This window comes from Medicago sativa, chromosome 5 (assembly GCF_051527215.1).
Source record: "Medicago sativa cultivar Bolivia chromosome 5, Bolivia_mono, whole genome shotgun sequence".
NCBI classification, from domain to species: Eukaryota; Viridiplantae; Streptophyta; class Magnoliopsida; order Fabales; family Fabaceae; genus Medicago; species Medicago sativa.
The window spans coordinates 14148236-14174541 of NC_140753.1; the positions used below are offsets into that span (position 1 = coordinate 14148236).

Sequence of the window (26306 nt, forward strand, 5' to 3'; positions counted from 1 at the left end):
TATTTGGAGAAGTAGAAGTAAGAAATTGTGTGAAATCATTGTTGAAGCTCCAAAACATAACAACTGCAATATTGATGGTGGGAGTTTCAAAGATCAAGGTTACACTTTCATTGGGATGTGTATTTGTGATTCTCTCTCATCAGGGATTAGAAAATGTCATCATACAAATGGACTGAAGTGGTGAATTTCATGAAACACTCTAGGGATGATATAGAGGTGATATCAATTTTAATTTTTAAATGATTGTCGGTTTTTTTTATCCAACTATCTAAATATTTTAGTGATGTTTATTAGGATATAAACAAACTGAGTTGCTCACATTCTGGACCTACTCTTTTCATAGCTAATAATAATCTCCAGTTTATTTTTCTTCAAAAAAAAAAATAATCTCCAGTTTATTTATTTATTTTATCAAGTTTCACCTTGCATTATTCTCTTGCTGGTTAATAAAATGCTCTATTTCTTTTGGTTAAAATAAAAGTAATTGAACTCTTAAATCAATCTTAGTTATATTGATAAATTAGTGCAGTCGAAATGCACATATTATTGGTGCGATTCATAGACTTTGTTTACGACGAATAGTCGCCCCAAAGTATCTTCACAACCTAGATCATTTGAATCTACTATGAGACTAATCATCGAGTTGACAACGATACATCTAGTTTTTCTTTTTTCCCATGAACCAAATTCATTATTTTCACATTATATCTATTAGTATTATCATTAATTATAAAACTTAAGTACTTCTATACCCTTGTTATAATAAAAAATGTAATTAAGTACCATCATAAGACTAAAATATTCAATCACTTGGGTGAAGGTTGAGAAACAGAAACAATGGTTGCTGGTACTGGAAAATGCTTTCTAGTGACAGGTCCTCCGGTGAGTGATTCCTCCATCAATTTTAACTTTTCCTCTCTTTGAAATCTCTATCACTTCAATCATTAATCATCATTCATATAATTTATTAAAATGATTTTAGGGTGTGGGAAAAAGCACTCTTATTATGAGAGTCTTCGAATCCCTCAAAGCCTCAAACCCCACACTTAAGGTTGAGGGTTTCTACACACGTAAGCATCTCTTCCTCTTTCCTTCACACCATCCCTTCACAAATTCCCAAAACTTTTCATTGGTTTGTTTTGTTTTGTAGGTGAAGTTAGAGTTGCAGGTGAGAGGGTTGGTTTTGAAGTTGTCACTCTTGATGGTCGCACTTGCCCACTTGCATCCTCCAATTTTTCAAGGTTCTATTTTTCATTCCTTTGCTAAATATACAAGCTTTTTCAAGGTCATAATGCTTGTTTAGGAGAACTTATAGAAATGACTTATGAAAACAACTTATAGCTTATATGAAATGAGTTTGACTTTAGTTTATCTCTTGATATAGAAACAACTTATGGACATGATAAGTGAAGTGCTTATTGATAAACACATAATTAAGCTATTTATCAAAACAGGTTCTAGTAGCAATGATATTTTGTGTTTCTTGGTGATGATGGTGCTTATAGATATGCTTTTAGCAAGCACAGATAAAAAAACTTGAGATGTTTTTTTAGGTGCTTCTAAAATTGTTGCGACATAACCAAATTTGGAATTGATGCTGTCAAAATACTCTTTAGGCTATGTTTGGGAGTTGGGTTTGGGAAGGAAAGACTGATTTTTCATTTCAAAATTTAAGAAATTATGAAATGTTTCTAAAATCTACTAAAAGGATATTATATGACCATTTATCATGTATTTATCAAAATCTCAAATATATATATCAAGATATAGACTTTGCCTTTCAAAACCTCCAAAAACCAACCCTCAAACATACAGTTAAAAACATTTCATGTGGCATCAAGATTGACGGTTTTAATTCGAAATTTATATCTGTAATTTGCTTTGGTGAAGTCGAAATATGAAAAATCTTGATCCAAGGACTGATATGTGCAGTGTGCTGACTGCTGTTACTTCATGTGGCAGCAGAGCAAACAACCCGGATCCTACATAACATTGGTTTCACTGGGTAGATTGTTTAGTGTTGTCAGATCTTTGCTTATTTGATTAAAGGGTGTTATTTAATGGCATTGGCAGCCAAGAGTCTCACAGATGGCCGAACGTTGGGAAGTATAAAGTTGATGTAGCATCTTTTGAGTCACTAGCACTGCCTGAGTTACAGGTGAGCTTGCTTTTGTGTACTGCTTGTCACTGGTGTTTTGCTTTCACATTTTTCTCACCTCTATGCAAGATTATAGCAACAGTAGGTGGAGAATAGATGCATATTTTGTACAATATATGACCATCCTCGCATGTATTTAAATGCATATAAAAATGTACTGTTTTGTCAAAAAAAAAAAAATGTAGTACTAGTATGCTGTTCTTGAGTTGCTCCATTGCATTTCTGAGTGTAAATTTGTCCTTCAGTATATACAAGGATATTATTTGCAGATTCCCATATGTTAGATCAGTCTTTGAAATTTGAAGAGACTCACTTAATGACTAGGTTAGAGAAGACACTGATCTTTTCATCATTGACGAAGTTGGTAAGATGGAGTTATATAGTTTGTCGTTCTTCCCTGCAGTTCTAAAAGTCTTGGAGTCAAATATTCCAATTTTGGCTTCCATTCCAGTTCCAAAATTTGGAAGAGATATACCTGCCGGTAAATTTCCCATACTTTCAAAGGATCCATTTTTCAAACATATTTCTTTCTTGACATGAATGATTTTTCTTTTCTCAATGCTTTAAATAATCGAGATGGGACAAATCTTTCATGAGACTTGATTGGCATAAACCTCGAAGATCTATTGACGTTTTGAAGCCACTATTTGGCTAATTGATTTGCTAAGCCTATAACTGACTAATGTTGTACATTTTGGCAGTCGCAAGGTTGAGGAATCATGCAGGAGCAACTTTGTTTACATTGAGTGTTAGTAACAGGGATGCTGTTAGAGAACAAATACACTCACTTCTGGAAGATCTGGTGATAAAACACTAATCGTTGTAAAGTTTGTCTTCTGAACTCACGCTATGTGGAATTTTCTTTAGGTTCTAAATGCATAGTGATAGGGATCACCATCTGTCACGACCATGTGCTAATAGCCCAATTAGTGAAATAAAAGTAGAAAATCTCAATGCAATTTGGATGTAACCTTTTAACTGTCATGTTTAAGAGTTTGTCATTTAAATTTGCTATTGTGTTTATGTGTAAATATTCCTAGGTGAAAACAGTTCTACCAAAATAATTATTCTCTCCAAAGAGTGAGAAATTGGAGAAAAAATATGAACAAAAGCTTATAATATTTTAATTTACAAATTCCTGAAAAAATGACTCGTATACGTCCTTGAATCGGTCCTGGGTCTTAATATATTGTATGACCTAAAGTAGGAGTGATTGCTGTTTATTTGTACTGTTTGTTGTAGTAAGTCATCTTTACTTCAGGGAGCATTAAGTGCAACGATCAAGCTTCTTTACTCTGCAACATATGACAGTAATGGAGCAGGTTGATTTAAAAAGAAGCAAAACTTGCACAGAAAAAATAAAGCAAAATTAGTTTTTCTTGTAGAGAAATCGTAGGTTGGCGAGCCTTAAATACCAAAGGAATTAGGACCTATGAAACACATATACAACATAACGTCCAAAATCACTTGCAGCATCTTAGCGTTGCATGGATAAATACAAACACAATTTGAGCAAACTTACATACACAATATTAAAAAGAATACACAAAAATTGAAAAAGGACAATAAAATAAAATACCACATTGCATATTACTACCTACCAGGTCTTATCAACTTCGTTTGTCCTGTTCAGCATTTTGAATCACTTGTTTTGCCATTGATAAAAATGATTTTGCTGTATTTTCCATCTCTGCGGTACGTAGCTCAACACCCTGCCAAGTATAAGAAAATATGTAAACAAATATATCTTGGAACTTTCATCATTCTTATTCTTCTTGCATAAGTTTGCACGTGCTAATGACATACCGCAACATTTTTGGGACTTCGTCGACATATAAGATACCTGCAATTTCCTTGTGTTTTCCCGCAGCTTGCTTTCTGCCAATTTAGCAACCCTTGTTGTTTCCTGTAGCGCCAGATTTGTAATTAGTGTTCATATGTCAGAAACAAATACTAGTCTTTTAAGTTTTAGGTACATGTCATCACATGTATTGCGGTATACTTTTGGTTTTATGTTGTATTTGAACAAACAAATCTTTGTGAATACTCGTTTTTTAAAACATTGCAATGTATCATTTTCATGCTGATTGAAAGCCTCAAAATGGTAGTAATGAATTGTAGATTGTAGCTTATTGATAATGATGAATCTCGACACTCAAACTACATTTGGATTAACAATCACGTGTAAAGAGGCGTCATCCTTGTGAATTTATTACATGGTGGAATGCAAGTCAAGCCTTATAGTGAATGGTGGATATGATAAATATATCCTTACATTTGACGAAGAAGAAAATCCATATTTCTTCTTAATATTATTGACTGCACCAGCTTTCTCATCTGGCTGCTCTTCCTTATCTGATGCTTTCTGGTTGTTGCCCTTCAGCTCTCTCACTTTTCCTGTATATTGGATACCCAACAAAATTTGTCAGTATATAGTAAAACTCTTTACCATCTTCCGTTTTTCTCTTCTTTTTGGCAGGCAAAACGTAGTTATATGTTTCCAAATAAATACAAATCATGCCAGAATTTTCCAAATAAATACCCTTCAGCTCTCTCACTTGACTGGTATTTTTCCAAATAAATACAAATCATGCCAGAATTATAGTAGCCATATTAGAGTTATTATATGTTTCACCAGCCTATTGTGGTTAGTAGCACTGAGCATGGTATGGTTAAAAAGCAGAATCTCATTAGTGATATAACTCATTAAGCATTAACATTATGCTTAAAAATTAACACGGTTTACTACAGCCTTACCTGTGCATTTTGCCACAAAACCAAGGACAAAACATGAGAGATTATTATCAATTTGACCATGAGTACTGGAATACATAACAAGATTCTGACCTCTGTATAAATCCTCTATATTGGCTCATGTTTCATTGCATCTATAGTAGTTCATTCAAGTTCTTGTTTCTTAGGTTAAAGATGAACATACAAAATGATAATTCACATAGAATTGAATTCATTGTCACAAACCTTTTAGAGCCTGAAATTTGCCAGCCAATTTCTTCTTATTAAGAGCTCCTAATATGCTTTGTTCTTTGCGTATTTCTTTATGATCTTCCAGATCGATGTCATCTACATAGGAGGAAAAGAGAATACTTTAACTCAAGTATCTATATGCTATTCACAAGGCACAAATTTCTCCTGTATGTCATACATATCTGTGGCATTGTTATGCTACCTAAGGTTAATTCTGGCTGTTTTTCATCTACTGTATTGTTGGCATCCATTGAAAAATTTGCCCGTGAAAATATTGCAGAGAGTTCCTGGATACTTTCTTTAGGATCTTCTTTTTCCATAAGGGGCATATACTTTTCTTTACCGCCAGTAAAATCTTTGATAACTGAGTTGAATATGCTCTACACATAGACAAGATTAATCACATTCTGTTACGAAAATAATGGATATAGTTGGATAAGTTAATAAGATGTTACTGTCAACCTTCTTTTCCTTATATATGACCGGGTTAGGAACAAGCTCTTCTTGTGATAGCATCCTTTCCTTCCTGCAGATGCAGCCAACAGAGTCCAAGAGCCTACGATGAAGTCAAACATTAGGTAATGAGACTGCTAATCTACCATCATCATCATCAGTATTACTTTTATTAGTTGCCGGTTCGGAAAGAGAAAAATAAATATAAGACTAGGTTATTTGTTATAGCCAGGAATAAGTATTTGATCTGCAGGAGATTGATAACAAGATTGTCAGTTCCATCATTTAACTATATATACCTGAAAATGTTCCTCTGGGCCAACAATGAGAAAACAAAAATTTCCTGGTCACCATTCACCTGTAAAATTGCCTTGAGTTAATTTGATTTCATAAGTATTAGAAACTTGTTATCCTAGTGAAAGATACAGTCATACCAAAACAAGGTCTCCGCTGGATGAACAACATATCTGGCTGTCAGAAAATGACTTAAATTTCGGAGGTGAATAAGTGAAACCTCTAATTGAAGTCTTCACTATCAAAGACAATTCTGGCAAAGACCTAAATCAATGAAGAAGAATAGTAAAAAGTAAGAATAAAAAAAAAATGTCATTAAATTAAGAATGTGATACTGTTAAGGATATACAGGATGATTATGAATATATATGATTCTGTATGTGAGAGAAAACTTCTTTCTAGATTTAATGGTTTTCACAGTCGCTGTACTGTTTAACTGCTGTATGGGATCCATTTTCGTGTAGACATGAGAAAGAACCACTACCTTAATTCTACTTTTCCAGTGGTGAAAAGTAGTACGAGACCAATATCAGAGGCACAGTAAAATGTTGACGCCCAGCAACAGGAAGAAGGAAAGAACTTCTTTTTGTAAAGCACCTTTTTGATTCCCTAAAACAATAGAGAATAATTTCAACTAGCTAATCTTCTGGTTCCTTATAACTCATAAGAGTAGAAATAAAGAACACCATACCAGTAGAGCATGCTCAAATGAACAGATATATAAAGCCTTTTCAGAACACAACAAAATGTACAAATTCTTTGTTGTTGCACTGTCAACGTGATTCCCTTCTCTCAAATCCAAGCTATCTTTTCTAACTGATCTTGTAATTGGTTCATACTGTCCATCTGTACAACGTCGTAAAAATAGTTTAGACATTTGAATGCCAAACAGAATAAGCATTCAGATCATTGATAACTGATATCAATGTGTTTTAATAATTGATCTCTTACCCAAAATCTGCATAAATAGAGCTTTAGACGGATTCTTAGGACGAACAGCTCCAGTTCCAGTGCTCAGTGTGTTTCCAGTTTCACTATCCAATACCAGAACAGACGAGTCCTTTGTTCCGACTGCTAATATGTTTTTTGCGAAACCGTATACACTGCAGGTTATGAACTGCAGAGAGATGATACCAATAGAAATTTCACTTGCAATATGTTTCTGATACAACAAAGATGGACCATCTATGTTAATAACCGAAACCTGTAACAAATTGATAAATCATTGCAAAAATTAGTAATGTGAAGCTAATAAACAACTATAAACTCCAAGTGAAAGATTCGAATATCTAGAAAAGTTGATAACTATAAAAGCATCTCACATTTCCTTGATCAGAACCAACAGCAAGAAGCCTTGAGCTATGATCTATATTCATACAAATTACAGCACCAGTAGTTTTTACAAGTTTCACACTCTGGATCACATTCTTTGTACCTCCTACAAAAGAGAAATGGAAATGCAAGTCACTATAAACAGAAGTATGAACTCTGCTAGTTGTTCAATAACTGATTAAACAAGTTGTAAACTAAAACAAGTTGTAAACTAACATGCTGTACATAAAATACTCGCATTTTAAAAAACACGTAGTTACACATGAATTTATCTCACCCATCAATATGAGATCGATTGGTTTATATTACACCTTCACCAAATCGTATTTAAATAACTTTTATCTTAGATTTGAGACCAGACAATCAAGATCAATAACTACGTGACACGTTTACAGGGCGAAATCCAAATCCTAAAATACCTGTAAGAGACATGAAGCTGTTGGAGGCATATGGTTCGGGTTTGAATCTGAATATACGAACCTGTAAATCATGTTCATATCATGCATAATATTCAATAAGCATGGGTGCTGAAAATTTGCAAAAAAGAGAATATCAATTTTCATCCATTCATTGTTGAATTAACCTCACCATTCCACTCTGGTCACCAGAAACAAGGAGAAGAGACTTGATGTCAAAATATAATTCTGTCAAGGGTACACCACTTGAAGAATGATCATTTTCACTCTGCATTAAGATGAATGAAAGAATAATCATAAGCCAAAAAAAGTACATGTTCTTAGACTTAATTACATAGGAAAGATAATAGCAGCACTTGATAATAAATACAAGAACTTATAGTACAATCAAGATTTTATTAGCTAAGCATACAAGTGACTGATAATAAATACTAAAAGCCTATTTCATTACCAAATTTTGTCCAACAACAAATTGAAATTAAAGTATTGATATTTGGGAAGAAACTAATAGTTTTCTTTTGTATACTTAAAGTAATAAAGCTAACATTTGAACACCAATCAATATTTTTTGATTAAAACATTACCTGCTGCCTTAATTGCAAAACTGGGATGAAGAAGGGACATGATGCATCCCAAAATGTTATGGCTCCATCATGGTGTCCAGTTATGTACAAGTTTTTAATGTTTGAAAATCCAGTGAAGTTGGCAGAACTCATGTTAATCCCATCTTTGTGATTTGTTTCAATTGGAATAAGCTGTGGATAATTTTTGATCATTTGACTGTAATACTGTGACCAAAAAGAAAAAGAAAACTCAAATGAATAATAATATATTGAGGAATCTGATTTTCAATAATAATAAAAAAAGAGATTTAATCCATATACATTGACGGTATAAATATTTTTAAGCTGTCAATCTATCATAATTGTCAGATCATTAAAAATGTTTGACTTCCATCATTACTACTTTGAAAATCAAACATATAACTTGTTGATAGTGCAAAACTTTTTTACACTGATAGTGTATCAAAATTAAACTTAAAAAAGAATTTGATCGAGTAAGTAACAGAATAGTTTCACTACCCTATTACCTCATCTGCAAAATAAAACACACCGGTGGTGTTGGAGATGAATTTTGCTATGGTGGTGATGCTTGAATAAACAAATGGTAACCTCACCATAACTTCCTTTGGTAGTGAGGGAGTGGACTTAAATTGGCCTTGCAATAGATACTTTTCAATCAAACTATCATCAAACTGATATATATGGCCTGATTTCCCAAGCAAAATCAAAGAATTTTGTTTATGTTTGCTTTGCTCATTTGAGGTTGATATGATCTCCATGTCAACACAGCATTCAGATAAATACCCTAGCTTAATTGTGCGAGTTTCAGTATGATCGTTCAACAACACTACCTGATTCATACAATCATGTCAGTACACATATTTGAATTGATTTATTTGAGCTTATCTACCACCATAAGCACTTGTAAGAAAGTTGTAAACTTCAAAAGAGCTTATATATAAGCATTTTATGATAAGCACTTGATTAAACTGCATTAACTAAATGATGGAAGCAAAGTATTAAAATACCTGCATTGACTTGGAAGCTCCCATGACATATAGTCTACTAGCCTTTCCTTCAGCATATATCCATTTCACTGATCCTATACAAGTTTTTTCTGATTTATATCCTAAGTTAAATTTGAACATAGGAATGTTTTTGGTGCTATAATAAGAAGATGAGTTATTTCCTGTGGTTAGAGAAGGGATGCTCCAAATAAAGAGCTCTCCATTGTTGTATCCTACAACCACTTTGCTTCCAAAAGGACACACCCAACTTGCACAAGACACTTTCTTTGTTTCATTATGCACTGGCTGCTGTGACACATTTCCACCAGTTCTGAAAATGCATTTGCTTTCTCTAATATCCCATAATATTATTTGGCCATTCCTAAAGATTATGAGAACTCTGCATTGAATACATTAAAGAAAATAAGTTTGATTTTTTTTTTTTTTTTTTTTTGTGCTGTATAAACAAAAAATGAATTTAATTACTACACACTAACACTGACAGGGTATTTTCTTTTACACAGATATCCAATCACATAGCGTTGTTTGAGTCATGCAGCAGGCTAGTTGAATATATCTTAGCATGTAAATATTTGTACAAATATTTAGAAAATAATATTATGATTTAAGGTTATTTGAAATGTAATTGGATTTCTGTCTAAAAGTGCATAGATATTGAACTCAAAATATTGATAAAGTAAAAGCAGGATCAGGTTACCTCTTACTTTCAGCTGCTGGTTGAGGCAATATGTGTGTCACAACGGTATCATCAAACCCTTCAGTTGAATTCCCTAGAAGGTTATCAAAGAACTTAAATGAAAATAATCTATATCAACGGTGTGTGTAGATATGTATATGTATACTAGTATATTCTAAAGGAAGATTTAATTGTGACAAGTGAATGGAGAAGATATCCCATCTCACCAATAGAAGCAGAGAGGGGTATAGTGTAACTCATCCGTACCACATGCAAATCTTGATCAAGCTTCAAAACTGAAATATTACCACTAGAAACCCCAATATACCTGCCAATCAAGATACATGTTCATAACCTTTGACGCTCCTTCAAAATCTTAGTTTCAATAGAGTAAACAATCATTTCTGTTCTTACATGTGTGATGCGCTGTCACAATAGTATTTGTATGTATTAAAAATTTATAAGTACATGTTTGAAATCATGGTGAGTTTGACAAAGTCATTGTGACACCATGATTTTGTTGAAACTCTAAAGTGTAGTTTTTGCCAAATCGCATTGGTTTGCGTGATTCCATTAAGAGATTTTCATTATTCAGTTTGGTCCTGAATGCGCCTTTCGTAGTTTGATCATCAAATGTGTCTTTTGTTAGTCAATTTGTCTATGAAGTTACTAATAAAAGACACACATGAGAATGTTTTTGTAATTTAGATACATTCACAGACTATAATGACACCGCCTCACACATAAATCAAATTGTATGTTTTCTCTCTTTCAATATTTTATCTTGAAGTAGGCGTGTTAGAGCAACTCCAATGCTAGTTCTTGACAGTGTTCTTGATACTTAAAAGCAAGTTCTTGTTTTCTTTACCATTAGAGATGGATGATGTGGCATCCATGCTGGAGAACCGTTCTATGTGAAGAACATGTTCCAGCAGCAAAACTGTCAGAAAAAGCAGATGAAAAAAGGAGAGAAAGAGAGAGAAAATACACAGGTTTTGTTTCTTTTCTCTACTTGGCGTGGGGACAGCAGGTTTTGTTTGTGAAGAGAAGAGAAGAAAAGGGATTTTAATAAGTATTTTAATTTATAAGTATTGAAATAAATAAAAATATGTGGGGCCAATTGTGGGACCCTATAATGTAAGTTAAGAACACAAATATTGTTCTTTGCATTGGAGCGTGGGGACAGCAGGTTTTGTTTGTGAAGAGAAGAGAAGAAAAGGGATTTTAATAAGTATTTTAATTTATAAGTATTGAAATAAATAAAAATATGTGGGGTCAATTGTGGGACCCTATAATGTAAGTTAAGAACACAAATATTGTTCTTTGCATTGAAGTAAAAATAAAAGGATGTTCTTAATACACATGTGGCACCTTTGGACCCCACCAAAATGCTTCAAGAACATAAATGTACTTACATATATAGGCTATGCTGAATGACCGCAAAAGATGTGATTTCTTCTTTAACAATGTACACGTCAGACAACCGTTTCTTGTCTATGTCCCAAACCTAAATGTGAGATGTATAAATTATTGAATGAACACGATTTAAATAAAAATATCAACAATGTAATTCTTGGTCATTGAACAGTACCTAGTAACAATGAAATGCAAATAGAAACGTTGGAGTGTATAACAAATTTGAACATGTTCATAAGCATATATATATACTTACCTCAATTTGGTTATTTGAGGTGACATTTATAAGAATGCCTTGATTCTGGATGAACTGTGCATGCATATTAAACACCATAGTATTGTTAATTAGAAAAACATACTTTATATCATGGAAATCACATTTTACAAATATCAAACACAAGAGGTATTTGAAAAGGATAGATAAAATATAACCTGTAAAAACTTGCTAGGCACCAGCTTATTAGATTCAAGTAGGACTTGGGAATTATCCTTACCAAATAATTTAATCCTCCCATCACTTCAAAATAAAAATAAAAAATGTCATAAAAAATCAATATCAAGCATAAGTTCAAGAAAATATATAGTTGTAACAATTTAATTCACCACATAAAAAAAAATGACAAGTATTATACAAATGGAAAGAATGAACATACTTGGTAGAAAGAGCCAATATGTTGTGAATATTGTCACAGGTAAACTTGGTAGCACCTGATGGTACACCATGATGAAATACCAAACGTGGATCAACATCACTAGCTTTTAATCCATTTGATGAATTTCCACCAGGCTGCAAATGAAATACACAGTTGGGATTTTTTATTGTTTTCTAGCTGCATGACATGCTCTTAAATAGTGTTAACCAATTTTTCTAGTCTAAGTTTAATATGAGATTTTGAATGAACCCATCAATTTAACATCTAAATTATCAACCTCTCTTCAATTTTGTCTCTAAACTATTTAAAAAATATTACAAGTATAGATGAATAATTGTCATAAATTATCATATTTGAGGTCAGAACAATGACACACAAGGCTGGGGTCTAAGCTCACGTGCCCTTTAATTCTTGAAAAAGACTTGTGTGGACCAGGACCACACAATTGGGTTTGGTCACAGACATAGTTTTTTCTTTCTTTCTTTACTTTTTCCATTTTCTCTCTCTTCTCTCCCATTTCTTTGGTTGTGACCACACAATGGGGTTTGGTCCCTGGTCCACACAAGTATTTTCCTTAATTCTTTAGCATTCAGACCAAAAAGTCTCACAAAGTCACATATTGCTTGAGAATCGAAATCAAATGTAGTTTATAAAAAGTCTCTGAGACATCTTTTAACTAAGAAAAAAACTGGGTGAGCATTCACACAAACCAAAGTAGCCAATACCTCGAAAAACAATGCAATGGACTTGATGTCAAAGTATTTACAAATTAAACCATTCGATTTTTTTTAAATAATCATATTTTTTTTTTTGTAACTTCTATTGTATATTTTTTTGACAAAATATAGCTCCCGTTCATTTGAAACTTGAAAAAGGAACATCAACAACTATTGTGAAAATCCAAATCCCACATAAATAAAAAATAAGGTTTGATAAGAGTTTAGCTCCCGTTCATTTGAAACTTGAAAAAGGAACATCAACAACTATTGTGAAAATCCAAATCCCACATAAATAAAAAATAAGGTTTGATAAGAGTTTATAAAGATAAAAATTTCTCACCTTACAGATCGATTTTGTAAAAATGAGTTAGTCCCAATAACGAGAGACCGAGAAAAGCTTACACATGATGTGCTGGTGGAAATAATCATTTTAGAAAGACGAAGTTTCTTTTTTCATTTAGGTTAAAAAGACGATTTTTTTTTTTCCTTTCCATTTAGTATTATACATGATATTAACTTTTCCTCCAAACAAAGGGGGTTAGGAATGCAGAAAACATTCCTAAAAAAAAAAAGGAATGCAGAAAACATGTACCCACAATGAATTAATATGGCACAGGTAGTTTAATAAAATACTCACGAAATAAAATAAACAACTATCTTTCATTCTTCTTTTAAAAAAAACTATCTTTCATTTTCTTTTAAAAAAAACTATCTTTCATTCAATTATTTAAAAAAAAAAACTATCTTCATTAAAAAAAAAACCTATCTGTTTTTTTAGAGGACAAACGACTATCTCACCGTATTATTATTGACAAATATTCACTTTTAAAAGATTATGTAGTTTTTCCCTAAAAAAATCTGTAGTTTCTTGACCAAAAAAATAAAATCTGTAGTTTTATTAGTAACTTTATATCAATTATGATGTATTTTTATATAACGTAATAGAATTTATGAAAAAAAATCAATTTGTAATAATTATTCAGTTGATATACAATTACAATTATTGCATGAAGAAGCACTTTATTTTAAAAGAAATTTATTTTTCCTAAAAAATAATTTTACCTATAAATACCCGCAAAAATTACCCAATATTGGAAAATCGGCTATAAGTTTGACTAGTGAGTGACCGTGCGAAATGTAATATGTACTATAGTTATGATATTTGGACAACCATTTGATTACAATTTTGTGAAAACTTTATTTTTCTCTCTTCTTATTGATAAACAACAATAAAGAGCAAATAAGTACATCATGTGAGTATAAGAGAGAAAATTATTCAAAAGTTGTCATAAAATGTTGTAGAAATATCATTTCTCAATGTAATATCATATGAAATCATGTTTGGGGCTATTAGGAAATCTTGAATAATGAATTGGATACAAAATTATCTTTCATAATTATTGATTTATGGCCTGTTTGTTTCCATAACTTTCACGTTCCATGACTAATATCATCGTGTGAATATCAAAAGCTAGAAACTGGAGAGTTCGTTGTGTACATAACTTTCAATTTTTCCCAAACACACACTAATATGTATATATTCTTTTTTATTGACAAATTATATGCATATATATATATTGTTGATACTACAAGTATTTGAGAATTAAATTAAACGAAGAACTAATCTATAAGAAAGTGAGATTACTAAACTATGATATGAAAAATATGCATGCAAAATATTAAGTAGAAATATATATACAGTTTGATCAGAAAAAGGTGAAAGGGAAAATCGATATTAACATACCTTCTTTATAGAAGCTTTCTCCACGAGCTTCTTGACGAACATGATGAACAGAAAAGAGAGAAATTAAGTGTGTAATGTCAAACTCATAAAATGCACTTTGTGATGATCGAAAACATAGAAATTAGTCTTATACTTTGTAGTTTTATTCAGAGAACTTCTAGACAAAGACAAAAAAATATGCATGCAAAATATTAAGTAGAAATATATATACAGTTTGATCAGAAAAAGGTGAAAGGGAAAATCGATATTAACATACCTTCTTTATAGAAGCTTTCTCCACGAGCTTCTTGACGAACATGATGAACAGAAAAGAGAGAAATTAAGTGTGTAATGTCAAACTCATAAAATGCACTTTGTGATGATCGAAAACATAGAAATTAGTCTTATACTTTGTAGTTTTATTCAGAGAACTTCTAGACAAAGACAAAAGAAACAATAGTTTTCTCTTTTTTTATTCGTTTTGTTTTTGGTACCAAGTTTACCTTCACTTTTAGTTCTTGTTTTATTATAATTTGTGTTATGGGTGACAATACAGGTACAACTCATCAGACCAACCTGTTTAACCCGTTATTTTTTTAGGTTAAATCAAAATTTTGAACTCGTCCCATCTAAATGACTCGACCCTCTTAACTCGAGGGTGGACATGAATGGAACGAGTCGATCCGTCAACTTGTCAATTTACCATTATTTATTTTTTGTTTAATGGATCCGCCAAAATTTAAATTGGAGTGACCAAATAATATCACAACTCAAATTTGTCTCATAAATTTGATTTTATCACAAATTTATTTGTTGCAGTTTCAATTTTTTTAAATAACACGTTTTTTCATAACAATATTATAAAAAAAAGTGCATTACAAATTAATTTTTTGTCGACGGACCGGCTCGTCAACTCTTTAGTCAGCTACTAAGTTGAGCAAGAGGAAATTTTAGACTCAGTCATCTAAATTTACTCGACTCGTCTCATCTAAATTTTGTTGGGTTGATTTTTTTTTCTTAGAGGATTTTTGGGTTGATTTTGTATAATATTATTTGTTAAAATTTGAATTAATTTCTATAATATACTTTTATGCAAGGTTTCTAGAATACGTTGACCATCCATATTGACTTTAATTATTAGTTCCTTAAAATATATATAGACTGCAGTATGACTAAAATCAAAATAAATAAAATACAATAGAACCTAACTCAAAAATAAATACTAACAAAGATTAATCAAACAACAAAAACTAAAAGCAAAAAATGATTTTTCTTTAAATAAAAAACGTTAGAGGTTAGTTTCTTAAAAAAAAACGTTAGAGGTTAGTTGTTTGATTATTTTTTTTCTTATTCGCTATAATTTGGACCAAAATCTCTAACTTTTTATCATTTAACTTATAACAGTTGAGCTATTGAACCCTCAAAACAAACAATTTTACCGAGACTAAATAATCAACCAATATATTTGAAGAGAAATATAATATTTACATAAGATTATTATTATTATTTGACTTGGTCATTACTCCTTACCTTTCCTAATAAAACAAAGGGCAAATACTATAAATAAAAAAAATTGATATCAACATCTTTGAAAAATTTAAGAATGATTTTCGTTTTTCCCAAACAAATTGTCTTGTCGTATGTATGAGCGGATTCAAAAATCTATCAAACAAGGGGGTTATAACATTTTTTAATCTTAAATTGTATAGAAGTGAAATCGCAATGTTTTTTAGTCTGTAGATGAAGTGATCGTACCATATAAAATTCATATTCACACAATTAAGAGATTTTGAGTTCAAATTCATTCAAATTAAGGTGTCTGATCCATCAATATCAACATTACGAGTTGACCCGAGCCTTACAAGCATCAGAATGACATTTGTTGACAAAAATTGGTTTATATCAAAGTTAACGTGAGTGATTCTTACCTCGGTAACCCATATAAGAGCAGTTGCTAGCAACACTTTCTTTTCAACATTCTCTCAAACACTCACTTCCTCGTTTAAATCAATGTGGGTCTCATACTTTGAAAATAGGTTCCACTTAAAGTGACTTAAAGTGGTGAGACATACATTAATTTCATCAAATATAAGAGTGAGTGTTAGAGAAAATGTTCAGAAGAGAGTGTCCATAACATTCCTCACCCATACTCCCTCCGGTCACTATTATAAGCAAAAATTCTTTTTTTAGATTCATTTAATAAAAGATGTATGTAGTCTATATATAAGCCACATACATCATTTATTGAATGAATCTAAAAAGTCAATTTTTGTTTATAATAATGACCGGAGGGAGTATAATACAAGTTTTGAAGGCCTTTTGAGGAATAATAATTATATATGGACACATGATTTTTTCGGTTCTTGTGGGAGAGTGTCTAATTTGTTTGGTAAACTCTCAATGATTTGACGAGACCTTCAATTGACTTTGAATCTTAGTTATATGGCTCTCATTATGACATTATTATCTTTTACTTGATCTGTTTCTAAAATTATTGTCTTTTTCTTGATTTGTTTCTTTTGCCATACGTTGATGGAGGGTGATATGATAATTTTGATAGGATAATTTTGCATTTATTATCTTTTCCTTGATTTGTTTCTAAAATTATTATTTTTTTATCGATAATTTTGAATTTTTAATAAGATCTTGCCAGAGTCCATTTCCACAAAAAGAAAATTTATACAAAATTATCTTTAATTTCTTAGTTTTTTTTTGGTGGTATCCGGAATTCGAACTCCATACCTTGCATATATTATGCATTATCCCTGTTAACTAAGCCAAGCTAACCTAACAATTCAAGTTTTTTATAAATCGTGTATAAAAGATTGAAAAATAACATAATATTCAAACTCTTTAAAAAAAAAAACCATAATATTCAAACATTTTTAATTCGTATAAAAAGCTAAAAAATAAAAAACATCCCATTGAAATACAATATAAATATATCCATTTCAACAAAATTCCTATTTTATTTTATTTTATTTATAATTTGCCATTTGCATTATTCATGAAACGACGACATGAAGTCCTTTTATTTTATAGCTCGAGTGGTCTCCTTTGATTTAAGGACTATCCAATGTGGGCACTAGTCAATAACATAAATACTATCAAAGTCATACATTTCCTTTATAGGTAGGTATTGATCAGTTAGTTATCTTTGGACACCGAAACCATTTTTATTGATTCCAAAAAGTTTATGCAAGAAATTAAACACCAAATTTACAATTTCATATGCAGCATATATGAAGAAAAAAAGTTGCAGATGAACTCCAGTACATGTTAATTAATTTAATAGTGTTCAGTGCTATGCTGGATTTGATTACTCTCTATGTTTTTGACAACTACTTTCTTTATCTCTTTAAGGTTTTTTGATAGACTTTGAATTTACTAGGGTTGCATCTGATGAAGGAGTGAATATGGAAGTCTCAATCATAATGTGTTAAGGCATCAAAGATTGTTGCTGTTGACTTTTTCTCTTTTGCTCTGATAACTTTCCTCGTCTTTTCTTTTTCTTTTGATAAAAAAAGCAAACACAATGGTACATAAATTTGATCGGGTATATACTTCTCATCTCATTTAATCATTAAATGACATATCACTATTTTAAATTAATAAAATTTAAGAAATCTACCTAAGACAATCTTAAAATATTTTGATAAAACAATTTTGAATTTTTAATTGGATCTTGTTAACAAACATCAAAAGACACTATTCAAAGAATTTTAATACAAAATTACTTTGCATGAGTTTCTTTGAATAGCATCTCAAATGCCCATTAACAATATCCATATTAATATGAATAATAGGCATAGTTCCACAAGTGCATGAATGAGATTAATCAACCGGAAGTCCATTTGTTTTATAGGTTGAGCGGTGTATTCTTATTTAAGCGCTATCCGATGTGGGCTTACAATCTATGTATTTGCTCAACAGTCTTCTTATCATTTCAATATAAACTTCATTCATTAGATTCCAATATTCTTAATTCAAGCTAACATATATACATATAAATTTCTTATCTAGGAACCCTTTTTTCATTTATTTTATTTTTGTTACATGAAACTAAGCTTCTGCTTTGTATAATGTCATCTGGATTATATAGTGAAGCATAGGTACTCTTCTGATGTTGTTGAAATGTGCAGTCGTTTGGATTTCTGTTACAACGTAATATATGCTTAAGACCGAGCAAAGAAATTGAGGTCAATGGCTACCCGATTTGAACTTTGAAGCACATTCATACTAGCAGTTCTATCCTTATCTCTTCTACCTCGGGAAAATCCGTGCAATACTATTGGAGTATACAGATGCGAAAGAGTCTCTCCTGCAGCTCAGGGTTTTTGAATTCAATATAACAAGCGGGCTATCATACTGCGTTTGTTGTTGGGAAAAATACCTGAATGCACTTTCCTTATGGAAAAAGGAATATAGAAAGCGCTGAGGCCTTTCTTTGAACTTACAAATGCTGTCCAGATTGGAGATTTGGAGGAGCTGTTTTGCAGATAGTTCACAACCACCTTCAGTCATCAGGAGGGACTATTTTACGTAACATCGGCATCTCCTATTCTCACATCTCACTAGCTGATGTTGCTAAAACTGTGAGCAAGAACTGGCCAAGCATATTGTAGAGGAGGAGGACAATGATTTCTGATAAGATTGTCTTTTTTCACCCTTCCATTTTGAAGAACTTTATTAGCATTTCCTGTTCAAAAGATAAAATTTGCATATTCTACATGGAGAGCTTGAAACTTATTAAATCAACAACAGCAAAGGAATTTTAAGCCTTAAAGCACCACAAATGTGCATTAGCACACATTCTAAAACCGTAAATGGAAATTAAAGAAACATCAAGTGAATCATATCGATTTTTTAATGATGAGTTAAAAGCATTTCTCTTTTTAAATCATTATTCACTCTATCAATTATGGATGAGCAACTTTGTTTACATTGAGTGTTAGCAACAGAGATTCTATTAGAGGACAGATTCACTCACTTTTGGAAGATCTGTTGATAAAGCATTAGTCATTGCAATTGCAAAGTTTGTCTTCTAAACTCATGCTATGTCGAGGGAAAACTTCTTCAATGAATGTTTAATATTATATTCTAACAATGAGATATTGAAGAGAAAAAATATATAACATTTCAAATAGGTGTATATATGGAGGGAATAGAGGAAGATTGTGGAAATATGTTCTGAATAAAGGCCCACATCGGTTAATACATAGACGAAACTAACCTGCTCACTTATATAAACAGTTCCACTGCAACCTTCCTAAATATACCAAATTGAAATATTATCATATTGTAAGTTGTAATGTCAATTGTTTTGATAAAGTATTATATGAGTTATATTAATAAAATTTTGTCAATAACAATGACAACACAACTTATTAAATGTGTTACTAAGTGAAAATTAATAAAATTTGATGGCAGAAAATTAATAAGCTGTTAATAGCTTATTTCCACAAGCTCTCATATAGCTTACAACAATTGTCGTTTTTTAATTTTTTTTTATAGAAATAACTTTTGCATATGCATGATATGATATACACATGATTGAGTACATTAGTTAACCGATGTAAGCAACCCATGACATATAGTCTACTAGCCCTTCCTTCAGCATATATCAATTTCACTGATCCTATATAAGTTTTTTCTGATTTATATCCTAAGTTAAATTTAAACATGGGAATGTTTTGCTGCTATAACAAGAAGATGAGTTATTTCCTGTGGTTATTGAAGGGATGCTCCAAATGAAGAGCTCTCCATTGTTGTACCCTGCAACCACAAGACACTTTCTTTGTTTCATTATGCATTTGCTTTCTCTAATTATCCCATAATATTATTTATCAATTTAAACACATTAGAGAAAAGGGCTTTGGGTTTTTGTGTTGCATAAACAAAAAATGAATTTAGATATTACACACTAACACAATGTATATTTTTTTACACGGTCAACCGGTCACAGGAAGTTGTTTGATTTATTTAGCCAACCTCATTCAGTGGAATAAAGTTTAATTTGTGCAAATACTTATGAAAATAACATTATGATATGAACACGTGATGACATATATAATTAAATGTCTTTCTATAACTTTTTTAAAGTGTCAGTGCATAGTTATTGAACTAAAAAAATATCAATATAAGTAAAAGTAGGAGCCAAATTAACTATATATCTATGCTATCAAGATTTTTTTTTTTCGAAAGGGTCTATGCTATCAAGATGTTACACACAAAATTGATAAATTTTTAAATACTTTAGGAGCTAAATTGATAGTTTATCGTACAATTAATCACAAAAAAAGATTAATGTGAGATATGTAAAAAAAATTAACTTTTTTTCTTTCAAATACTCTAGTGGCTAAAAATAAGTGGGAAATATGAGGTTCGAACTTTGGTCTTTACATATCGCAATGTCCATACTAATTTAAGTTACGTCATTGCATATCGCAACGTCTCTAATTATAATAGTGTTATAACATTTTTTTTTTTGTGGAAAGAGTAGAGTATTATAACACATTACTGTTTTGGTTGATACATTTATATTTATATATAAATGAGATACCAAGTTTTGATGCGACATTTTTTCTTTTAATTATCATTTATTTAAACTATTTTATTTACAATCTCGTTGTTCTTTACTATTTTGATACACCAAAAGTTTCACATCGCTTATAATCAAGGTAAGGGTATAGTTTACAAACATGCACACTCATCAACGTGCCAATACACATTTACTTAAGGACAAATTTGAGTTAAGATCATGGACACATAAGGTAGGGGTCCAAGCTCATGTGCCTTTTAGTCCCTTAGCATTGACTGAGGGACTACTAACCCATTAGACTAAAAAGTCTCACAAAGTTACACATTGTTTGAGAATCGAAATTACGGGTAGTTTATAAACATTTGCACTCATCAACTCTTTAAGACACCTTTTAATTAAAGAAAAAACAACGTGAGCATGAACATAAGACCAAAGAAGAATATACCTTGAAAAAACCAAATATTTCAGATTAAAACCCTTGATTTCTTTTGTTGTTGTAAATAATCACATTTTTTTGTAACTTCTATTATATATATTTTCTGACAAATTAACTTCCATTCACTTGAAACTTGAAAAGGAGCATCAATAACTATCGTGAAAAAACTCAAGTCCCGCGTAAATTAAAAATAAGGTCTGATAAGAGTTTATAAAGATAAAAATTTTCACAAACCAATTTTGTAAGAATAAGTTAGACCCAATAATAAAAGACCGAAAAATAGCTTACTCACAACATGCTAGTGAAAAGATTCTTTTTAAAAAGTTGTTGTGTTTCACATCTTTTACCCCTAAAAAATTCTTAAAAAATTATTCTTTTTTTAGTGACAAATGTTAGTGGTTAGTTGTTTGATTATTTTTTTCTAATTCGTTCGAGTTTGTCTCAAGACCTCCAACTCCTTACTCCCTCCGTCCCGGAACATCTGACCCATTTACTAAAAAAAAGTGTCTCAAAATAACTGAGCCATTTCAATTTTCAATACAACTTTCATTATTCCCAATACAATATACTCCCTCTGGTCACTATTATAAGCAAATTTCTACTTTTTAGATTCATTCAATAAATGATGTATGTGGTCTACAATTAAGACCATATACATCATTTATTGAATGAACCTAAATAGTCAAAATTTGCTTATAATAATGACCGGAGGGAGTAACTCTAATTAATACTACTTTCATCATTCCCAATTCAATATATTCCACTTTTCCCTTTATTTATACATTTTTCTTAATTTGTGTGAAAAACCAAACTGGCTCAGATATACCGAGACGGAGGAAGTATCATTTATCTCAAACCATTTGGGGTTGCTCATATTGAGAGTATGGAGATATAGACTTCTCGTTTTGCTTGATAATTTTTCTCGTCTTTTCTTTTCTTTTGATAAAAAAAAAAATAGTAAACACATGGTACATAAATTTGATTGGGTATATACTTAGTCTGTGAAATTTGAAGAATTTACCCAAGAAGTTTTTGGATAAGACAATCTTGAAATATTTCAACAGGACAATTTTGAATTTGATAAGATGATCTTAAAATATTTTGATGGGACAATTATAAACTTTTAATAGGATCTTGTTAATAAATGTTGAAAAGCCCAATAAAAAACTTCACAATTTTTTTTTTTTTTTTACAAAATACATTTTATGGGTTTCTTTAAAAGGCCTCGCAAACACCTATTAGCAACATCCTTTTTAATAACAAGGATAGTGTGCTAAATATTTGTTGCACAGCTGCATGAATGAGATTAATCAACTGGAGGTCCATTTATTTTATAGGTTGAGCGGTGTACTCTTATTTAAGCGCTATCCGATGTGGGCTTACAATGTACGTATTTGCTCAACAGTCTTCTCCTCATCACTTCAATATAAACTTCATTTCTTATGTAGATTCCAATATTCTTAATTCAAGCTAACATATATACATATGAATCTCTTATCTAGCTGCAGCTCGGGATTTTCGAATTCAATGTAACAAGAAATACCTGAATGCACTGAATTTGTAAATATATCCATCCAAATTGCATACGGCAATTAGTTGAAAAACTAATGAAAAATGAAATGCTCTATTTGCTTGAATATACATATCAATAGTAGGGGTGTTCGCGGTTCGGTTTGGATCGGTTTTGAGGTAAAAAATCAACCGATCCAAAAAAAAAATCATGTGCGGTTCGGTTTGGATGATTATGTTAAAAAAATCCGAACCGATCCGATCCAAATATATGCAGTTTAATTTGGATCGGTTTTTGGATATCCAAAGTGCAACATATAATTTTTTTATTAATATTAATATTACTCATACACCGTAAAATAACAGGTTTGATACAAAATATGACACAAATTTATTAAAAAAGTTAACATTACACAATAAAAATGATTGATTATATTTGAAATAGATGAAGTAGTAATAATATAGATTAAATTAATGCAATATATAAGATTAAATACCAATAAGAAATATATTAGTGCAATATATAATACTAATAAAGTAATAATGAAGTATAAAAATTTACTTTTGCGGTTCGGTTCGGTTTTGAAAAGGCAATCCGAAATCCGATCCGATCATAGCGGTTTTTCCAAAACAACATCCAAACACATCCAAAATTATTCAGTTTTTTGCGGTTTTTGGTTTTTTTGGATCGGTTTGCGGTTTTATTTTGGATCGGTTTGGATTTGAACACCCCTAATCAATAGGGTCTACATGAATCATGATGCTTCACATGTTCGGAGAGCACATACTGTTTTACTACATACTATCTTATTGCTTGTGACGTGTTGTTGAGATGAAGTGTGTTCTGTAGAATAAGGAATGGTGCATGATTGAGTAACCCTCTCAAACCTTTCATGGATGTTGAGAGAGTGTATACTCTTTAACATTCAATTGTTACACACCTACACATTCAAATTACCAAGGTAGAAAAGAAGCCTTTGTATCTTAGATGTAGAAATTTGGACTCCTGTAAATCTACATCTAAATTTGGCTTATATATCATGTTCTTATTTTTCATTTATTTTTTTATTTTTTACATGAAACAAAGGGTCTGTGTTGGAATATTTTATTATTTATTATATTCCAATAATATTATGTGGGCAAATATCGTAACAATAATTATATTAGCTATTTATCATTTGTGGGCTTTAGTTGATTAGTGATCAAATTAAGTAATAAAACTATTAGATTTCTAATTGGATAATTAAATAAATATTTAATTAGTTGATATGGACTCAATGAATGGATGTCTGGATGACCCATTAACGGAATAATGGGAAACCCTAATGGCCATCCAATATAAAAGAGGCTATGGTCCCCAATATACCGTACATGGCAAACTCTCTCTTCTCCCCATCTGAAGAGAATTGAGGCATAAAGGTACCGGTTGAGGAAGAACCAAATCAGCCGCCGCTAATCCTTGTTGTGTTTCAGATTATCACCTCCTCTCTTGATTTACGGTTGATGTTGAAGGAGGGTTGTTATGAAAGCTTTATCCAGGTATTCCTAATACCCTTTTTCTTAATATCTTGATAAATCAAACATGTTGTCGATCCGATCATATTCATGTTCAATGTTTTGTTTGTTTCCGCTATTGATTCATAATTGTTGAATGTTTTATGAAATTTGTTTTTATGAATTAAGACCTAAATTTCCAACAAGTGGTATCAGAGCGGTCTTCATGTTTGATTTATTGGGATTGATTGAGGTTGTAAAATTTGTTCATGCCGTATAAACCCTTCTTCTTTTAATTTGGGGGTTCGTTAGTTAATTTCCCAATTAACATGCTGTTATTAGAATCGGATCATATATTTCATATATGATCTTTTGTTTGAGATCATTTACGTAAACCCTTTTGCAACCTTTTGTGTTTCTTACTTTTTTTGAGCAGTGTTTCTTACTTGATACTATATAATTTATGGTGACGATTGTTTATTTTTTCGATTTTACGTTCTCCTTTGTTTTTTTTTTCCTACGAGAACAATCGGTATTCGAATCGTATTTTGTTTTAATTTAAAATTTTATCACTAGAAAGAATATATGGCACTGCAGTTAATCTTTTAATCTGTCGTATGATATATTTGTGATTTTTTCATGGCTTGATAAAATTATCGATTCAAATTGAGTTTATTTTCTTTTCCGGCGATTAAGAAAAATTGATTTTGTTTACATGAAATAATATTATGTTGATTTTGTGGGATCATCGAACAATATTTTTTTTCCTATGTAAAATCGCTCCTGTTAATGATTATTTGAATCATCCTTTCTTGAGAAATTGAATGTTTGTGCCTATTTTGTTTTATGTGCACATTCTGTTTGTTGTTGCCGATGTAATCATCATGAACATGCAGTACTTGTTTTATTTGCGCATAAAGCTTTTCTACATCAATTTTGTTCTACTTTTGGATATGAAATTTGTTTGTAATCATAATTTTTGAGTAAATAATATTGATTTACTTTTGTGATTACAATTATTGGGTATCTTAGAGTTTTGGCTTTATCTTACGACTACACACATTTGCATTAATTCGAAGCTTATAATTTTGTGCATTCAAGCTGAATTGTTTATCGCTTATAATATATATTTGATTGATTTTCATATTTTCAAATCAAATATTTAGTTTTGACTTATTTATAAAGTTTTTGTATTGTTATATCCTTTTTTGAGAGTGGGTATAGCAAATATAAATAATAAAGGGTTAAAATATATTTGTGCTATATTCATTGCCTTTAATAATGAATCTCAAAATATTATGAACAATTTTTTTTTTTTTTACATAAGGTAATAATTTAGTTCTTTAAAGTTTAAGAAAATTGAACTCTAGAAGTGTTTATTTATTTATAAACATATAAAGTTTGTTTTCTTGTTTAGGAAACAATTGAGTTTAGTGTTATTCATTATTATATTTAGAGAATTATTTGGTATATGTGAATCAATTGTGGCATGAATATTTTGGTTTATATATAAGATTCAATTTTCTTTTGGTTTGAAATTGAATATTTTTCTTATAGCATGATTATGATGTTATAGTTTATTGTTATTAAGTTTTCTTCAATAATATTGTCTTATCATGCATTTTGAATATATTTCATGCTATGTTTATTGTTGCTTTTATGCGATATATGTAAATGTATTGTCATACATACATTGATGTGATTTGTGAGTTGTATCTTCTTTCAAATTCATGAGTTTTTCTTCACACTTAAGTATTGTCATACACACATTGGTGTGATTTGTGACTTTCATCTTCTTTCAATTTCGTGAATTTGTCTTCACACTTAAGGGTTGTCGAGTGACCTTATAGTTACTTAGCAACATAATGGACTAATTCAGCCTACATTATGTCGGTAGTGCCTTGTAAATT

At 30.9% G+C, this 26306-nt stretch overlaps 2 protein-coding genes across 6 annotated transcripts; one reads left to right on the forward strand and one right to left on the reverse strand.

The window, feature by feature from the left end:
- Positions 1–808: 808 nt before the first annotated feature.
- On the forward strand, positions 809–3165 carry LOC146920316 (uncharacterized). The gene is made up of 6 exons (XM_085713712.1): positions 809–882; positions 983–1070; positions 1151–1241; positions 2074–2158; positions 2483–2639; positions 2860–3165. The coding sequence occupies exons 1-6, from the start codon at positions 838–840 to the stop codon at positions 2973–2975; spliced, it is 582 nt and encodes a 193-aa protein (XP_085569838.1). The 5' UTR covers positions 809–837; the 3' UTR covers positions 2976–3165.
- On the reverse strand, positions 3089–14595 carry LOC146920317 (uncharacterized). Of its 5 annotated transcripts, none has more exons than XR_015011739.1 (25): positions 14438–14595; positions 11975–12108; positions 11754–11838; positions 11578–11631; positions 11321–11412; positions 10133–10233; positions 9927–9999; positions 9230–9608; positions 8729–9052; positions 8223–8426; positions 7811–7906; positions 7642–7702; positions 7213–7328; positions 6842–7094; positions 6582–6736; positions 6375–6499; positions 6031–6154; positions 5896–5954; positions 5606–5699; positions 5346–5523; positions 5138–5239; positions 4434–4555; positions 3965–4064; positions 3760–3870; positions 3089–3453 (listed from the first exon to the last, which is right to left on the reverse strand). XR_015011739.1 is itself a non-coding variant. In XM_085713709.1 (25 exons), the coding sequence occupies exons 1-24, from the start codon at positions 14477–14479 to the stop codon at positions 3769–3771; spliced, it is 3138 nt and encodes a 1045-aa protein (XP_085569835.1). In that variant the 5' UTR covers positions 14480–14595; the 3' UTR covers positions 3126–3453; positions 3760–3768. The 5 variants fall into 5 exon arrangements, 3 of the variants coding, with proteins under 3 accessions (XP_085569835.1, XP_085569836.1, XP_085569837.1); XM_085713709.1 differs by having other exon boundaries at positions 3126–3453; positions 4002–4064; XM_085713710.1 differs by lacking the exon at positions 3089–3453 and having other exon boundaries at positions 3518–3870.
- Positions 14596–26306: the final 11711 nt, after the last annotated feature.